This window comes from Zonotrichia albicollis, chromosome 3 (genome assembly GCF_047830755.1).
Source record: "Zonotrichia albicollis isolate bZonAlb1 chromosome 3, bZonAlb1.hap1, whole genome shotgun sequence".
Taxonomy (NCBI): Eukaryota; Metazoa; Chordata; class Aves; order Passeriformes; family Passerellidae; genus Zonotrichia; species Zonotrichia albicollis.
In genome coordinates, this window is record NC_133821.1 from 15,018,965 (window position 1) to 15,036,064 (window position 17,100).

At 43.5% G+C, this 17,100-nt stretch overlaps 1 protein-coding gene across 2 annotated transcripts; it reads right to left on the minus strand.

Annotated features, from left to right (window-relative positions):
- Positions 1-829: 829 nt before the first annotated feature.
- On the minus strand, positions 830-13,018 carry PSEN2 (presenilin 2). 2 transcript variants are annotated; one of them, XM_005488473.4, is made up of 10 exons: positions 12,875-13,018; positions 11,585-11,814; positions 10,668-10,809; positions 9,762-9,829; positions 8,735-8,955; positions 7,872-7,970; positions 5,687-5,764; positions 4,320-4,436; positions 3,700-3,818; positions 830-2,553 (listed from the first exon to the last, which is right to left on the minus strand). In XM_005488473.4, exons 1-10 carry the CDS (start codon positions 13,016-13,018, stop codon positions 2,398-2,400), a joined length of 1,374 nt encoding a protein of 457 aa, XP_005488530.1. In that variant the 3' UTR covers positions 830-2,397. The 2 variants fall into 2 exon arrangements, with proteins under 2 accessions (XP_005488530.1, XP_074392899.1); XM_074536798.1 differs by having other exon boundaries at positions 2,418-2,553; positions 3,605-3,818.
- Between the last annotated feature and the right edge of the window lie 4,082 nt (positions 13,019-17,100).

Sequence of the window (17,100 nt, forward strand, 5' to 3'; positions counted from 1 at the left end):
CTGCTCTCTGCATTTCACATGCTGCACAATGTTAACATCACAACAAAACTTCACTTTATGCACAGGTGAAAACATACAAAGAAATGAGAAACACTCCACGTAATTTTAAAATTTGCATGTCTGTGTGTATATGGACACACAAACACAAATATATATTTGTAGTAAATACATATGAACTTTTATACAATTATAAGCACTCCAGTATATCCATGATATACTCCTTTCACTCAGGACAATACATTCTGTTGCACTGCCAGAATCTCTTGCTCAGTTACCTTTTAAATTAAAATTCCTGTCAGTTCTGCAGAATTGGTCAGAGGAAGGCCAGTCTTTGGCAAGCAGGTATCTGCAGAAAACCAGTGGTGATCCTTCAATATATGAAGGGTCCCCTGCCAGTTTCCTTCAAGTATTAACTCTGCTTTCATAGAAATACAACCCTGATAAGCCAAGCAGGATTTTTCTTTCAGTATATACAAATAATTCACATCCTCTCTACACCATGCAATGCAAAAAGTAAAATCACGTTTCCCAGTGATTCTAGTCTGATTTGGCCCCACAACTGTTTTCATTAAAAAGAACAAGCACTAACAAACAAATAGAAAAAGCAACTCTCACATAAACCTTAAAAATCAGCAAACAAAGCTCTACTGATTTACATTTCCAACGGAAATACCTTTTAGTAATAGTTAACTCTGCAGTTGTTAAGTCCAAACATTGCAAATGTGAGAAATGAGGATGGAAAACTAACAAAGAGCAAGAGTTACTGACTTGTCCAGACTGAGACACACACACACACCCCTTGTAAAAACACTTAAGCACTTCTTAAAAATTAGTCTGAATCACCTGTGTGATATCCTTGTTTATTATCAAAGCAGATGAGCTTGAACAGGTCTACTGGAAAAAGCACTACATAAAATTGTGTAATTCAAAGCCTTTGCTAAGAAGTATTTTCAGAAATTAAATTCTATGTCTCTCAAAGACATTGCATTATTCATGAATTCTCACATAATGTTACATTAACTGACACTGATCAGCTGTCAAAGAAAACTGAGCTTGTTTGAGTAACAGACACAGGTAAAAAGAAAAATAAAAATAAAATCACAGAACTTTGGCAGCTATTGAAAAACTGACTCAAAGAGTAGAAACAAAGTTATTTTCAAAGGTGGACAAAACATAACAGTTCAGTCTGTCCTATTTATTTTTTACTGACATCAAGCACTGTGATTTTCTTAATGAACTCACTTGAGGGTGTATAGCTATTCCTAAAAGTAATGTAACAACAGATTGAAGTTTGCACCCCAGTATTTCGATACAAACTATGACTGGATATTTCCAAAAGAGTTCCTTTGACACTAAATAGCTATTTTAAAATTTGTAATTAAAAAAATAATCTTTAAACAGTACAAAAACCTAGGTAAACCAAGTCTCAGTCAGTGTAAGAGAGGACCTCTTAATAAAGGGAAGGTAAATCCTCCTTTGGAGTAGTTACAACAATGCACAGAAATGAGACCAGAAACACAGCAAGTAAGTTACAGGTCTGATTTACTGGAGTTGTTTAGTCATTTCCACCTTAGGGTCACTTCAGGATTGTAGCAATGACCCAGAAAAATATTTCCTAAAAAACAAAATGTTGGGAGGAGAGAGCAGAATCTGTTTCTGCACGCTGAGGATCTGATGTGCTGCAAGGGGCAGCCCTGCCTCCATCAGCTGCTTGCTGCACTGGTGGATGTGCTCAGAGCCAGAAGCCTGATGTTCCACCATCCCAGCACTGACATCCTGCCTCAGTCCCTCCTGGGGATCCTGTCTCAATCCCTCCTGGCTCACCATGTCTAACTGAGGTCAGGAGAAATGGGCCTTTGGGGCAATTTCAGCTGCACAGCAGAGTTCAGCCTCACTTCTCTAATGGCTCACACACTGCTCTGTGCCTGCTCCCAGCTGGGCTTTTCCAATCACTTGCACCTCATGTTTGCACAACACTTCAGAAGTGTAGATTTAGAAGTTCTAAGTGAAAACTTAGAAATTCTAGACTGTGGTAAAAGATGACACGAGTTCCAGGGCTAAAACACCTTACTTAGCTCCTGGAAGATCAGACCCTTCACCTCTGCAGTGCTCTGTGCCACATACAGGTTTCTGTGCTCACAACAGCCACTGTGCACATCAAATAAAATAAAAGTAACACTCTGACATCAGCAAGGAGCCAGGCTTTTCACCAAGAGTCCTGTGAAAAATCTCAGTTCAACATGTAACTATTGGATTTTTAGTACACGGCATATCAAGGAATTAGTGTTTTCCTTACAAATATATGGCACTAAGTGTAAAAACTTTATGACCTATTCCAAACATTGTACCATACTTCACAGCAAAGCTTGAAAAAGAATCCTCTAACTCTCACTTCTTCTAAATGTACAGCTGGTGGGAGGCCAGGGTGTCCATGAAGGGTCGCACGAGGTTGTCTGTCGAGAAGTAGAAGATCAAGCCAAAGGTGATGGAGATGGGGAGAGCAGGCAATGCTTTCTTAAAAACAGCCAGTAGTAAAAGTGTTAGGCATAAACCCTGTCAGAGAGAACAGAATAAAAATCACAAGGAGGTAATAGTTAGACAACCAGAAATTCATCTGTCACCAACAAGCCAATGCACAGATAATTATCTAAATGCACTGCAGAGCACTGCAGACTGCCTGAGCTATCAGCAGCAGAATATCTATGTGCCCACAGCTCCATCTTTCACACAAGCTGGCCAGGTTTTTCCTCAGCAATGTTGAGCACAGAAATCTCTGCTGGGAAAGTGGAATGAACAGCAAATGCAGAGGTACAGCTGACCCCGAGAGGGTAACTTCTGTACACATTATTTTACTCCTTGTTCTGTACCATTATGAATGAAGTATGGATACAGCAGACAAAGGCACTTAAATCCTGGTGAACTGCACAGATAGGAGTTCCACTGAAGGTTTCTAATACTTAGAACACATTCCCAGTTTACAAAGTCTCTTAGGGTAAAAAAGAAAGAAAACCAAAAAAACCCAAACTCAAAATGAAATCAAAAATCCACTGCTGTTCTTTTGGCTGGATTGCTTATTACAATGGGCGAATTTTGGTTTTACCCAGATTTTTTTTTTACATTCTAAAAATCCTACTGTTGTCTTTCTGGTTAATTTCCATGAGGATGTTGAGGTAAACAAGTGCATAGTAATTATTTTCCACTCAGATGGAAGCTTAACAGTGTGTCTTCATTAGACCTGGCAGGACCAACTCTTTAGCAGCCACAGTATGTTAGTCATCTGCCCTTACTGATAATTTCCATGGATTTCAGTCTCTCTCCTTCTCATTTTTTTCCAGTTCAAACAGTAGAATAAGATAGGTCCTTACCCTCTTATCTATCAGCTCCCCCTAGCATAACAGAGTTAACCTTTTCAACTACACCTGCTAATCAGTGTGCAGTTCCAAATATTGACTCTTGTGGCTGAAGCAAACACACCAGCAGTTCCTGGGGCTGTTTCAGCCCCACCGCATCCACACTTGGCTCTGCTCTGATCAGTCTGGATCATTCTGCTGCAGTGCCTGTCTAAACCTACAGACAAAGTATTCCTGAACACCTAGCGGGTTACCTGGGCTGATTCAGCAGTGCTCAGCTGCTGGTACTCCTGGCAACAATTCTGTGCTGAGCAGGCTGTGACAGAGCTTTTAGAAGCTGCTCACTTACTATGAGAATGGCTACAAAGCAGGCCAGTGTGGTATTCCAGTCCCCACTAGCTGTGGCAGCTGCTTTCCCAACAAGCACGCTGTAAAATATGAAGTCTCCAAGGCCCAGCTTCACACCCCCTGAAAGAAGTGGAAAAAGGAAATAAGTGTTAATTCTCAGCCTCCTGATTTGCTTCCTCCTGAACAAATTCTTGTCCCTTGGGGAGCAGGTAAAGGTTGCTAGTCCTGGCTACCAACCTGGACCCACACATTGCTGAGGAGGCTGAGATTTCCAGCCCCTCTTCCCACTAATGGCTTTGTTCTCCCTCATTCACTGAGGCTGCTTTCCAAATGAAGCAGCTGAGGAAGCACAAGGACAGAGAGGGACAGGAGTCAGGGGGAAGAAGGAAGTGTTTTAAATTGTACATGTAGCCAACAGATGTCACTGGAGCCACAATCCCAGAACAGATTCTGCAGCAGCAAGAGGAAATACACAGTCAGACTCAAGATCTTCATTGCTCAGCAAGCACAGCTATTCAGATTAACTGTGATTAAACCAAACTAGGAACAGAGTGTTAAGCACAAAGACTAAAACTGGCAGGCTCTAATTACACTGAAAACAAGGTATAAAGCTTCCCTTACTTTCCTCCTCCTCGAGCTCCTCTAAAGTGACAGGGCGGGTTGGAACAGGACCTCTTGTGTCTGACATCTGGGACTCTGCATGAGCAGGGCTCCTGAGCTGTTCTCTGCCATCCTCAGCTTGGGTCCACAAAAACAGGCCAAGAGTGCATTACCAAAAAGAAAAAAAAAAAAGAAACACAAGAGACAGCTACATTTATAACATGTTTTAGCCCGTGAAACCCACACTCCTGTGAAGCTGCCCTGCAGTGGGTGAGCCCTTTTTGTCTCCTGGAGATGTGACCATCAGGACCAGTTGACGCATTTCATTGTCCACAAATTTCACTTTTTTCCCCCCTCTGTTAAAGCCCATCTGACAGAGCCTTTGGCAGTACTTTTGGAAGCAGCCACTCTGTGATATATGACTTTATCTGACAGCTCCTATTTTTCAGAAGCTCCTACAAACTCTTCAGTCCATGTCAGTGTGCAGGTTGCTGCTGCTGCAGGTGCAGGCAGATCTGGGACACAGCTTCCACAGAGCATTCTGTACCCCTCAGCATGTAGTCTGTGCCTGCTCTGTGCCCCATTTCCCAGCAGGATTGTGTCCCTGCCATCCCTTGGTATGTCAGCTGCTTCATCCTGAAATAAGCAGCATGTTCAGTTATCAAACCTCTGCACACATTTATTGCCTTAACATTCAAAAGTACTGTCATCTCAAGTGTAACAGGACTAGATGGGAAATCCTCCAAAAACAATGTAAGATTTGATTCAGTCACCTTAAAACTGCAGTTTAATTTGTATCTCAAGATGATAAAAGCAAAGGCACCCAAATTACTGCAAAACCAGCTACAATGTAAACTTGAATCACAAAAGCTACTGGTGGGTAACTGCCTTCAACTTTAGGCTTTACTCAAAAGTAAAGACATCTATTTTCTTTAGCAGGGTGAGCCATAGAGCACTTACAGAGAGGTGCACCATGGCACTGGTCTGAATGCAGCACTGAATTTCACCAGCTCATCAGTATTATATTTAGGAGCCTATGTTGGAATTTACCATCCCCAGTATGGAAAAATATAACTCCCCACTAGCTCACTTTCAGCTTTGACTTCAGTATACTGAAGACGTGAGTTGAACAACACTTCTGCTTGATTTATTGTTCGTTTGGGGTTTTTTAAAATAAAAGTGGCCTGAATACTGTAGTTTCCTACACTGTTCATCTTTGCTGCCAGTCCTAACAACAGGTTTATGAACACCACTGAGTTCTGCAGGTAACAACGCTAAAAAAATTTCATCCATCAGGATTTGGGGGCTTATGTTTACATTCAGTGTCAAACATACTCATTATTTCTGTAGGACAGTGCTCTGTATGGGAGAGGAACATGCAAACAAACCTGCATCCCATGTCTGCTGACTTGCTCCTCTTGCTGCTGTGTCTGGCTTTGCCATTCCAACTGTCCACATCATAGCAGCTGCAAGAAAGAAAGAAAGTAATCAGCTGCACAAATCATTGGCCACTATAGCTCAGAGGAAATAAGTATTTAGCTGTCCCTAAAATTACAAACCATTGCCCCTGTAAATGCTTCTAAAACACTCAGTTGGTTTCCCTAGGAACTGAGACAGCAAGGTGGAAGAAAGCCAAGGCAATGCATCCATTCAGTTTTTAAGAAAGTTCCAGGGCACAAGTAGCTAAGAGTCAATTTAATCTTCTCTGTGGATAAAAGAAAGCAAAATTCCAGAACTAGGGTCCTCAACTCCTTTGGTTTCTTCCTGATTTCTGTCTCTTCTCTTCAAAGAAAACAATGTCCCAGGGAATGATAGTAATACAAAAGGTAACCAGAGGTTAACCAACACAGCTGGCTCATGTTCTGCTAAAGGTACAAGTGAGGGATTACAGGAGCTGTCAGAATGCAAGTTTTCTCTCTGCCTGTTGTGGTTCCATCCTGCCAAAATATTGCATATTTCTGTTTTGGTTCTAATAGCAACTGATGGTTGGTGGTTTATATTCTTGGGATCCTTAAATTGAAAAGGAATACAAACCCTTCCAAAATCAGCAGAAGGGACCTCAAATCAGCTTTTTATTTAAGTGTGCATCAGTCTCCCTGATTTTATAGAAGCTAAGCTAAACAAAATAAGCCAAGGCAAACCCAGTGCCTGCTTTTCCATGATGAGCTCAGCCAAGGTGATGTTTTTATATCTAGAGGGAGCCACAGAATGTAATGGAGACACTGACATTCTGCACAAGAACTTTTTGTTCATTATTTATTATTTGCTGAACTGCATTCTCCTTTAGGGAAGCTCTTGTTTGTTAACTAAAGCATGGGAGACTTCATCTAGATTGTCTCAGGTCAGGGTAACAGAATCTCCTGTAAAAGGCAAGGCAGCTGGGGTGAGCCGAGACTCTGCTTGGAACACATAAAAGCATTTATGTAACATTAAATCCAAGAAAAAAAAAATCAGTCAGGTTGTAGGCATCCTCAGTTTGGGACCAAACATTTGGGAATAACCCTTCATCTTCCAAGTGATGTAATGAAAAAGTCACTGAGGTCAATTGTGATGGTGTTCACAGGGGTCTTAGGATGAGGGAAGAGATGGATCTGACTCCATGTTTCAGAAGGCTGATTTATTATTTTATGATATATATTATATTAAAACTATGCTAAAAGAATAGAAGAAAGGATTTCATCAGAAGGCCAGCTAGGAATAGAAAAAGGAAGAATGATAACAAAGGTTTGTGGCTCAGATTCTCTGTCCGAGCCAGCTGGGCTGTGATTGGCCATTAATTAGGAACAACCACATGAGACCAATCACAGATGCACCTGTTGCATTCCACAGCAGCAGATAATCAATGTTTGCATTTTGTTCCTGAGGCCTCTCAGGAGAAAAAATCCTAAGGAAAGGATTTTCCATAAAAGATGTCTGTGATAATCCATGAAGCACTCAAGTTCAGGTCCCATGAGTGTTGAGTCTTCTGCCTTCCAACAATCTAATCTTAGGCACCTCTGACAAGGGCACCAGACTCTGTGGTAGTTAAAGAGCCCAAGAAAGACAGGGGAGAGAGAGATGACTGATTCTGTTTGCAGAGCAACACTTGAATGCAGCTCTTTGCAAAGTGGGGAGCTAAACAATGAACAATAAAGCAAATTTCTAAGCATTGTCATCTGTACAGTACAGAGGGGGCTGCAGGAAGCATGGAGCCTCATCACATGTTTGAAGTGTGTCTGTGAAGCACAAACACAATGAATAAATGTATTGAGTGAGCATCACCTCATCACAGAACGGGGCAAACACTGCTGCCCACCTCACACAGGGTTTTGTGTGCACAAAAAAAGGCATATTCTGCACTGTATTCATGAAAGGATGAGTCTGTTTCTGAACATCCAGCTTCACAAGGTAAATGTGGGCTCCCTTTGGCTAATTTAGCAACATTGTAACTGATAAACAAGGCCTTCTACAAATTCCAGAACATAACTGGGCACCATTCTTAAGGCAAGAAAGTAGCTAAGACAGTGCTCTTTGCTTTGACACAGACATAGAGTTTCATCTGGCTAAAAACATTAACATTTTAATCTTACTCACAGGAATATATTAATGCAGGGAAAATGGGCTCATTTCTCTCCTGTGCAGTTTCTACCAACATTCTCAGTGGCCCCTTGGGACAGAGAACAGCCATCAGATCTGCAGAAAGAAAAGGACCAATCTCATCTTCAACTGTCATGCAGATTTTACATTCCATCCATATAAACCAGATGATTTCCTGAATGGCACTTTCCACCACTTTGCATAACTGTAGCTGTTTCAAGTCCCTGAAAGTGCTGTTCACTTAAAATACCACCTCCAATCCTTAATGTAATAATAAGAGTTTTCACTGTGTTAATCCTATAAAAAGCCCCTTGAGAATACCACATGAGTTCTTTGAAAGCTGATGGCAGCATTTCACTGAGATGTTAAATTTAATCAGAGGAGGAGTGGGGGTGCCTTGTTCACATTCCACACTCCATCACTTCATACACTGGCTCTGGTTTCACATGCAGGAAGGCCTCCAGCCCAGTTCCATCACATCTCCTCCCTCTTGTCCTGCAGGTTCTCTTGATATTTAGAACTCACACCAAAATCCATGATCTCTTGACAGCAATAAACAAAACCTGCAAAGCTGTCAGGTCTGCTACTGATAAAAATCCAGCCACCCCTACCATGCAGTGAGGTGAGGTTCAGTCCTTCCCTGACTTGGTGATTCACTTTGAAAGACCTGGCTGAGGTACACTCCCTACACGAACAATTAGCAAGAGACAAGACAGGGAGTCAAATTAATAGCCCATCTGGCACTTTCTAAAGCTTTCAGCACCATAAAGTTGTTTTTTTGAAGGATATATAGAGTCCTGAGATTGCCACAGAGCAACCTCTCCAGGAGCCACACCTTGAGAGTCACAACCCAGACTTACCATAGATGGAGATAGCACCTAGGATCACCCATGCTGACCACTCAGGTAGATATTTAATGAACACCAATGCCATCAGAGCACTGATCATAATGAGATAAGCTTGCTGGAGCTGCAAGGGACCTTTCCAGTGGATGCAAATCATTCCAACAGCTCCAAAATTCCAGATGACTATGAACAGAGTGGGGTAATCCATGGCCACGTTGTAAGTCTTCAATACTTCCCTGGAATACCACAAGAAAATTCAGCTGAGCAGTAAAAGCAAGTGACATGCAAAGTCAAACAAAAGGTAAGGCTGTAACTAAATAAAAAGCCCCCAGCTACACCAGAAGGAAGCAGAATAGAGCAACTCCCATCATGAAAGGGGAACCTGCCCTTTGGCTACTCCCTGCTCTGAGCCCTGTTCCTCCTGCCTGAGATGTGCTGTGTTACAGACCAGCATCACACTGCCTTAGTGCTCAGCTGAACAGCAGTTCCAAGGGTTTGAGCAGACAGGATTTCAAGTCTTAAATGAGCACAGGCCTGTGGCTACATGACTGTCTACAGCAAAGAAATGCTGTCAATGTCATCCCACCACCAAGTGCAATATGCTTACAGTTAAAAATGAAAATGTCTTAACAAATGTCTCACTCACAAGTTAAAAGTTTCCTTTCACCTGAGCTGGGAGCTAAGGGAATGAGCTTGAAACAATGTTGTCTAAGAAGAAAGACAAATCAGGAAAGTAACTTGGCACATGAAGTGCCTTTCCACATGCTTCTCAATGTATAATGCAGGGCCTCTGTACCACAGGATTCAGCCTGTTCATTTCATGCTCACAGTATCACTGCCCAGCGATTTCTGTAAAATTGAGCATTGACTATTAAAGATATTCTTTTCCAGTTTTTAAAAAAGAAAACTGTCTTCTTCTAACAACACTTAAAAGTCCATTTGGAGAAGGGAAGACATTCCTTTTCTTGTTCAAAGTGGGACTTGTCAGCAAAGAGGTGAAGGAGCCCTGAACTGCCAGGTTACCTGCACCATTCCCACTTACCCGAGGTAAATGTAGGTAAAGAGGAAGAGCAGCATCAGGGAGGACAGGATCAGCCAGCCATGGATGAACTGCCAAGGGCAAGAAGAGACAGTGATTGTAGGGGCTGTTATCCCTGCTCAGGTCACAGAACTGCAGCCCAGTAGTCTCCTTCTGCACTCCCAAAGACCCTGCCTTCCCTATGGTCAGTGAAGGAGAGGGGACAGCCAGTCCCTCCCAGTTGTCCCACTTTCATTTTGTATTCTGTCCCTTAGCATTTTAGCTGGTTTGGGTTTATTTCAGCCTCTGGCCAAAGCATTTTCATGGGTATTCAGACTGGCTGCTAGCTCATACAGGTGTCAGCATATTCTTTCTGTTTGCTAGGAAGGAGGAAGGGTTTGCCCAAAGCTGTAAAATAAACTTTGTCTTTGGGACAAGTTTAAAAAGCAGGAATGGACAGAGCACAAATGCTGGGCTGGTACCACATATAAGAACTCCCTGAGCATCACAGAACCTGAATGTGCCTTTCTCTCCAAGCCTTGTGCTCTTCTACCAGAGCTTCCAGAAGGCAGAAATAATACCAGTTCCCACAAAGCTTGTGTGAAATGTCTTAATAGAAGCATCCACAGTAAGTGGTACAAGTACAAATGGCAAAACATTTGGATCAGATGGAGAAGACTCAGACCTGACTAACACAAAGTGGCAGACCTTGTTTTTAAGGGCCTGCCATTAGTGACAAAATAACAGCACAGCCTGTTCAGAGGCACAGCTCCATCACCACTGACAAACACTCCTGCACAGTGTGACTCCTGCTGTGCCCAGCATGAGGATGAGCCAGTGCAGTGCCTGTGTCTCTCACTGCCATGCAAGGCCCATTTGATCCCAGGCTCAGAGCACAGAGTGGAAAAGGCTGTGGCGGGGATGCTTTACCTTGTAGCAGCGATATTTATAGAGCAGCACCAGGAACACAGTCATGACAATGATGACACTGATCATTACAATGGTGTTCAACACCGAGTTCAAGAGACGCTGCCCCACAGATGGGGTGTCCTCACTGAAAGGGGTGTAGATCCTGCAGGATAAAGCAAAAGCCATAGAAAGTAAAGATATTCTCTTCTAACTATCTGTCCCAGATAAAACCAGACCTCTGTGTGTGGGAAAGAAGGGGAGGTAGAACTGCCAAGGACAGCAAACACGAGATGTAGGCTGGGCTCAAGTTAATTATCAACTAAAGATTAGTGGTCTCTATCAAAGGCACGTTCTTCAGAGCAGCTGGGTTCCCAGGTGCTGTTCTGAAATGGGGGACATCCTCAGAAAGGTGTAGGAGAGTCTTGGACTCTTTTATCCCTTCTCACCACCCTATTTTGTTTCCTTCCATTCAGTTCAAGGGACAAGTCCCCCTTTCTCCATGCCATATGTGAAGCAGTTAGAGCCCCAGGAGCCAGGCACTGTCAGCAGGAGCTGGAATTACGTATCCACACCACGAGTCTTTAGGAACCAGAAATATCACCAGGAAATGAGACACTCATCCAAATGAACATGCTATTCCCTCATTGCTGCCAGCTAGTGAGTGAACAGTCTAGGAGCTCAGCCTGGGCCTTTTCTGCTGCAGAATGAAGCAGCTTCATTATTATGCTGCTCACAGGCCTCACTCAGGGCACCCCAAATGACATCAGTATAATGCAGGTATATGAAAAGCTTACACAGGTGAGCTCTGTGTGTGTTCCTACAGCCACCTGTACCTGTGTAAAGGTTCTCCCAGGCTGCCAGGGAAGCACTCTGCATGCCCAGAGCGTGTTTTTGGGGCAGGGGTCCCACATACTGAGGCTGTTTCAGAGCCCACTTACAGCTGCCCGTTTTTCTCCGTGTAGAAGCGCACTGACTTGATGGTGGCGACGACAACAATCATACACAGGGTGACAGGCACAAAGAGCATGATTACATGCTTTGCTCCATATTTCAGAGTCAGTTCCTCCTCTTCATTTTCCAGGATGCTTTCTCTCACTGGAACACCCGAGCCAGACATTTCTCCACCAGCGATGTTGTTTGGGCCACGGCTGCTGCCTGCTCGCCTCTTCTGAAAAGAAATATTTGCAAACGTGTAAGATGCTTCTTTTCTTTGTGTTCAAAGCTGGATTCCATCACATCTCACGAGGCTGTAGGCCACCACAGCTGAGATCTAATAGAAAGGTGCCAACTGAACAATACAATTAGAAATTCCATTAAATTCCATTGCAAACAGGTTGCAATAGTTTTTAAACCAATTCCATGAATACCTAAGGACCTCTTCTGTCACAAACATATTTTATGAAGAATCCTTTCATTAGGATCTTTTCTCCTGAGAAGCTGAAAGGCCTCAGGAACAAAATGTAAACATTATCTGCTGCTGCGGAATGCAACAGATGCATCTGTGATTGGTCTTATGTGGTTGTTTCTACTTAATGGCCAATCACAGTCCAGCTGTCTTGGATTCTCTGGTCAGTCACAAGATTTTATTATCATTCCATTCTTTTCTATTCCTTGCTAGCCTTCTGATGAAATCCTTTCTTCTATCCTTTTAGTATAGTTTTAATATAATATATATCATCAAATAATAAATCAGCCTTCTGAAACATGGAGTCAAGATTCTCGTCTCTTCCCTCCTCCTGGGACCCCTGTGAACACCACCACATTTTTCAAATACATATATATAGACAGACACATGAACGTGAAGGGCAAGATGCCCAGAACTAGACAGAAAAAAATGTCATCTGAGGTGACAAAAGCTTGACATGTTCCTCCTCTCTCAGCAATGCTGTGCTTGCTTTATCCTGCTGCTTTGCTGGCAGCTGGACTAGATTCTGTTCTAACATTAGCTGCATCTGACCAGAGCAGACAAGAAGGCTAAAAAGGATGTCCTGCAAAAGTCAAATGTGCATCAGGTCCTGATTAAAAGCCTGATTTGGCATCTTTATCAAAAGGAAGGAAAAGGGAGGGGTACATATGGGGGAAAAGTCAGGGTAGAGGAAATAGCAACAGGCAGTGCTGCTGCTGGCTGCGTGTGACACCAGTGAAACAACAGCAAAGCCAATTCTAGAATCCAGCCTGGAAGGAGGGACTGAGGGGCAGCAGCACTGCCTCTGTCAGCACACACCTACCCTGTGTGCCTGTGCTTCCCCTGCCTCTGAGGCTGGCAGGCCATCCTGGTAGGAGGGAACAGGAGGGCTCTCAGCAGACATGAGGGACGTTCTCTCATTGCACGGCTCCTCCTCGCTGTCCGAGTTGTTCATGAAGGCGATCATGGCCGCTGCCCAGGGAGCGCCCAGGAGGGCACAGCCAGCACTGCCCGAGCCTGGGGGGACAAGCACCGAGGGGGGAGAGAACAGTGAACAAGTGAACACCACACTGCAAAGGACGGGAAGTCTGAGGAGGATTCAGCAGATTTCAGCAGGGAGGCTCCATCTCCTCCCAACAGCGGGTTTGTCCTGTCTTCACCCAGCCACGACAATCCCTTCAGTTCGAGTCACTGGGACTGCTGCAGGCACGGCTATCAGCACAGTGCAGCACTAAAGAAACTTGCTTTTCCTTTACCACAGCTTTCACACCTGCTGCCTCTATTTCCCCTCTCCCACCAGCACACCTTGCCTTCCACAAAGGAGGTTCCTCAGTGCTCAGTGTTTGTTTGGCAGGGCCAGACACAGATTCACCTCACACACTGCCTGCCCGTCAGAAAGCTCAGCTCTTACACAACACTCCCAGGAGCATCAGCAAGAGGCACAAGTTTCTTAGTAACCTGGAGCCTCAGCTTTACATGAGGCACTAATCAGGAGCTACATGCTGCCTTATGATTGTTTATTAACCAGATGAAATGTATTAGCAGTGCTTCTCTTTGCTGATGAAGAGATTTGCATAGCAAGTGAAACACCTGTCTCCTTTTAGGAGAGCCACTTGTGGGTTTTTCCTTATGCTGGCTTGTGATTAAAAGCAAAACTACTTGAATGGGCAAAAACACAGAGAAAAAATGTGGGGGCTAGAAATGCTTGGCCTCTTTTCACCTACTGCTATGCAGAAAAGCAGGAAAAGCAGTGACAGAGTACAGAAAGGAAAGGAACAGCTCTTCTTTCTAGACACCAAAGAGAGAAGGTGTACGGCCCTAAATATGGCAGAACAGCCTTAAAATCCGGATTGCAGGAAGTTATAAATGCAACTAATAGGAAAATTCCTTTTAGCATTTATTCAGTCAGCTTAACAAAGCAAGTAATGAATCACTTTTCTGATAGCCAGCCACTTGTCCACAAGCAAAACCATACCTCTGTTGCATTGTCAGCAGTTGTACCTACCAGAACTCTCCTCTGCAGAACCTTACCCAAGTTCCTGTGTCTCAGGAAATAGGAGAGGAAGCTGAAGAAGCCACGTGATTTGGACACAGTCACTGAAATCTGAATCACACATTCACAGCCCAACCAGCACACCCTGACATCAGAGTGTTTGCTTTGAAGATCTGTGAGATATTCTTGCTTCTCACTAAAGAAACTGAAATTCACTGTGGAGGAAGGAAAGAGGGAGGTGTAGGAGACCACTCCTTTCTGTCACAGCCTCCTCAACACATCTGCACCTTCAAGAAATTTTAGAACATCAACTCAGTCCATCCAAAAAGTGAAACATTTTTCAGACATCTGCTCCTCCCCTGGCTTCTCTTGCTTTTTCATATCATTTTGTTCCTCCTTTGGTGATAAGAGTGGTACATTATGGGAAACAGAAGCAGGGCTAACCCTCACACCAGGCCTGTCAGCTTCATTGTAATCCTGTTCTTACTGAGTGAGCTGCTTAACACTTGTGTGCTTATTTCTTACAGAGACCAAGATCTCCCCTCTGGATCCTTAACATGCTTTATTCAACTAATTTGTCTTTAAATATTTATTATATTAAGAAAATATATTTAAATATTTATATTATTATATTATTTGAATAATTATTTAATAAATAAATTTAGTATTTATGAGTAATTTGCTCAGTCTTTTGACTGAGCACCTGAGGGCTCGCAATTTGCAGCTGGGACACCAGACTCTGCTCCAGTTCTAGGATTTAGGTCTTTACAGAAATCAGATCCACAGTCATTCAATCATGACATACTTCTGGATGAGGAACAGGATAAGTTATTCATGCCACAGGATCTGTGACCTACAGGATTTAAATAACTCTCAAAACCTTCTGCTCATGCCAGACTCCAGGGAGAAAATAAATAAAGCTTTATTCACTGATAGTTTGGGACCCAATCAAAATACTGAAGAATTTTTTCTCACATTATTTACGAAATCATTTTTGCTACATTAAGAGAGCAATTCTGCAGAGGACTCTGAAGGGACAGCCAGTCAGCCTACTTTCAATACCCTACTAATGCCCACTGGAGGAGTTAAACCAACAGCAAAACCTCTGTGCCAATTACTAACCTTCACAGTTACACTGGAAGAAATAAACTCACGTTGAAATACAGCCAGTTTTAAGGACATTTTCTCCCGGGCTCCCCCAACAAGGAGATAGAAATGCCATGATACTTCTGCTCAGCAAGCAGATTCAGAGCTGAACACAGCTTCAGTGTCCCTTGTTTACACAGCCACGGTCCCAGTGAGGGCTGACACAAACACACCCCAGGGGATCCAAGACTTTACAGGTCTTGGGTACAAGATTCTAGAGGTCTCCTGCCTTAGATTGATCCAAACTGTCCTGCAAAGGGCTGTCTTACCACCCTCCAGCTCTCATCAGCACCAGGTGCTCATCACCTGTGTCACAAAGCCACACCATTTTCTGGTCTCATTTCACTGCTAAAACTAAGGAAAAGGGCCTCGTGGAAATTGTTTCTGCCTGTCAAAAGGGTGCTGCACACACCACAATGGAAAGCAAGGGAGCTGCTTTCTTACTCATGCTCATGACAGCAAACATGCCTGTGCATAATGACTGTTTTTCTAGGCTGAGCTGGAAAAGGGAGAAGGACAGCTCAGGAATGGAAAACATGGAGATAAATATAAGGAGTATCTGTATTCACAAAAAGCTTGAGAGCATGATCTACCAAATACATTAAACAAAATTCCAGGCCATTATCAAAGTGTTAATATCAGGCAAGGCTCTCCTCTCTGCCTCTCAAACCATCAGGTCCCATTCAAAAAAATCATACAGTGCATAAGAGCAAAATGACCCAACTCACAAAACTCTGTGGAAAAAATGAGAGAGGACAAAAAGTAGGCCAGCAGTAAGTGCTTCTTACAAGAGCTGAGGTGGGAATACAACTACTCCTGCTTTACAGCAGTCTTGTGAATTCTGAAGAGAAGCAGGAGTCACCAATTCTCTTTCCAGATGTCCTTCTTTCCTCAACTGCAAAAAAATCAGCTTCATGGATTTTGATTAAACTGGGCCAGTTCACTAACATTAAGATCTAGCCTCAGTTTGCCTTTTATTTTCATGCTGCAAACAATCTAAACCCTTTGCTTTGCACTTCATCCATCACAAATAATACCTGTACCCAATACAGCACAGAATAGCTGCTATGGCCTGGCAGAATACTTAATTATCCATTTGAGGGTAAAAATTCCTTCTAATCTATATTGTTCTCTTTGATGGCAATTAGATTAAGAAAAATGTATTTTCTTTGCTATATTTAGATCAAGGGAAAGCTTTGAGATGATACTGACAGCCTGGTGTTGTAAGTTTTGGCTGCAGCAGCCACTGCTCTTGATAAATATGAGAAGGAAATAAACTTAATAAATCAGAAGTGGTGGGGCCAAAATTAGGAGGAAAGACTTCCATGCTCTTGCTAATAAATATAGACAGAATGGGAATGCTGCTAAAATGCCAAGGAACGTGGAACACACCATCTCAGAGTGCAAACACTGCTCACTTTCCGCCCCAGAACACAAAAATAACAAACCACAAGATGCTGTGGGAAGGAGTAAAGATTCATAGCTTTCTGCATTGTGGCTGAACCAGCACTGCTTTCTCTTGTCCCACAAGAAAGGCACAAGATGTAGTTCCCAAAGGGCGATTCTGGTGGCAGAGCTGAAATCAGACCCTGCCTGAGAGGGTCAGGAGGGCTATTCTGCCAGCATTGAGCCCAAATACTCCGTGTCACAGCATGAAGGCACCACAGCCCCACACAATAAAACCTCAAAGCTCACACTTCGCATGCGGGAGCTGCAATTCGCATCGGTCCCGGTGTAGCCGAGGGCATCAGGGCCAGCACAGGCGCTGGAGGTGACACTTTGGGGACACACAAGGACACCTGTGCTGGGCTGAGTTTCTGTGTCCTGCCCGAGTGGCCGCTTTCCCCTGTGCCCACACAGGGACACAGCGGGGCTGGGCCGCTGCCCTGCGCATCCAAGGCGCACATCCA

Excerpts from the sequence above, each read along its gene's own strand:
- PSEN2 (XM_005488473.4), bottom strand. The coding sequence starts at position 13,018 with ATGATCGCCTTCATGAACAACTCGGACAGCGAGGAGGAGCCGTGCAAT. Across the intron at positions 8,956-9,761 it reads TTTACCTACATTTACCTCGG|GGAAGTATTGAAGACTTACA; the intron begins GTAAGTGGGAAT and ends GTGGTATTCCAG. Across the intron at positions 7,971-8,734 it reads AGGTGCTATCTCCATCTATG|ATCTGATGGCTGTTCTCTGT; the intron begins GTAAGTCTGGGT and ends TTCTTTCTGCAG.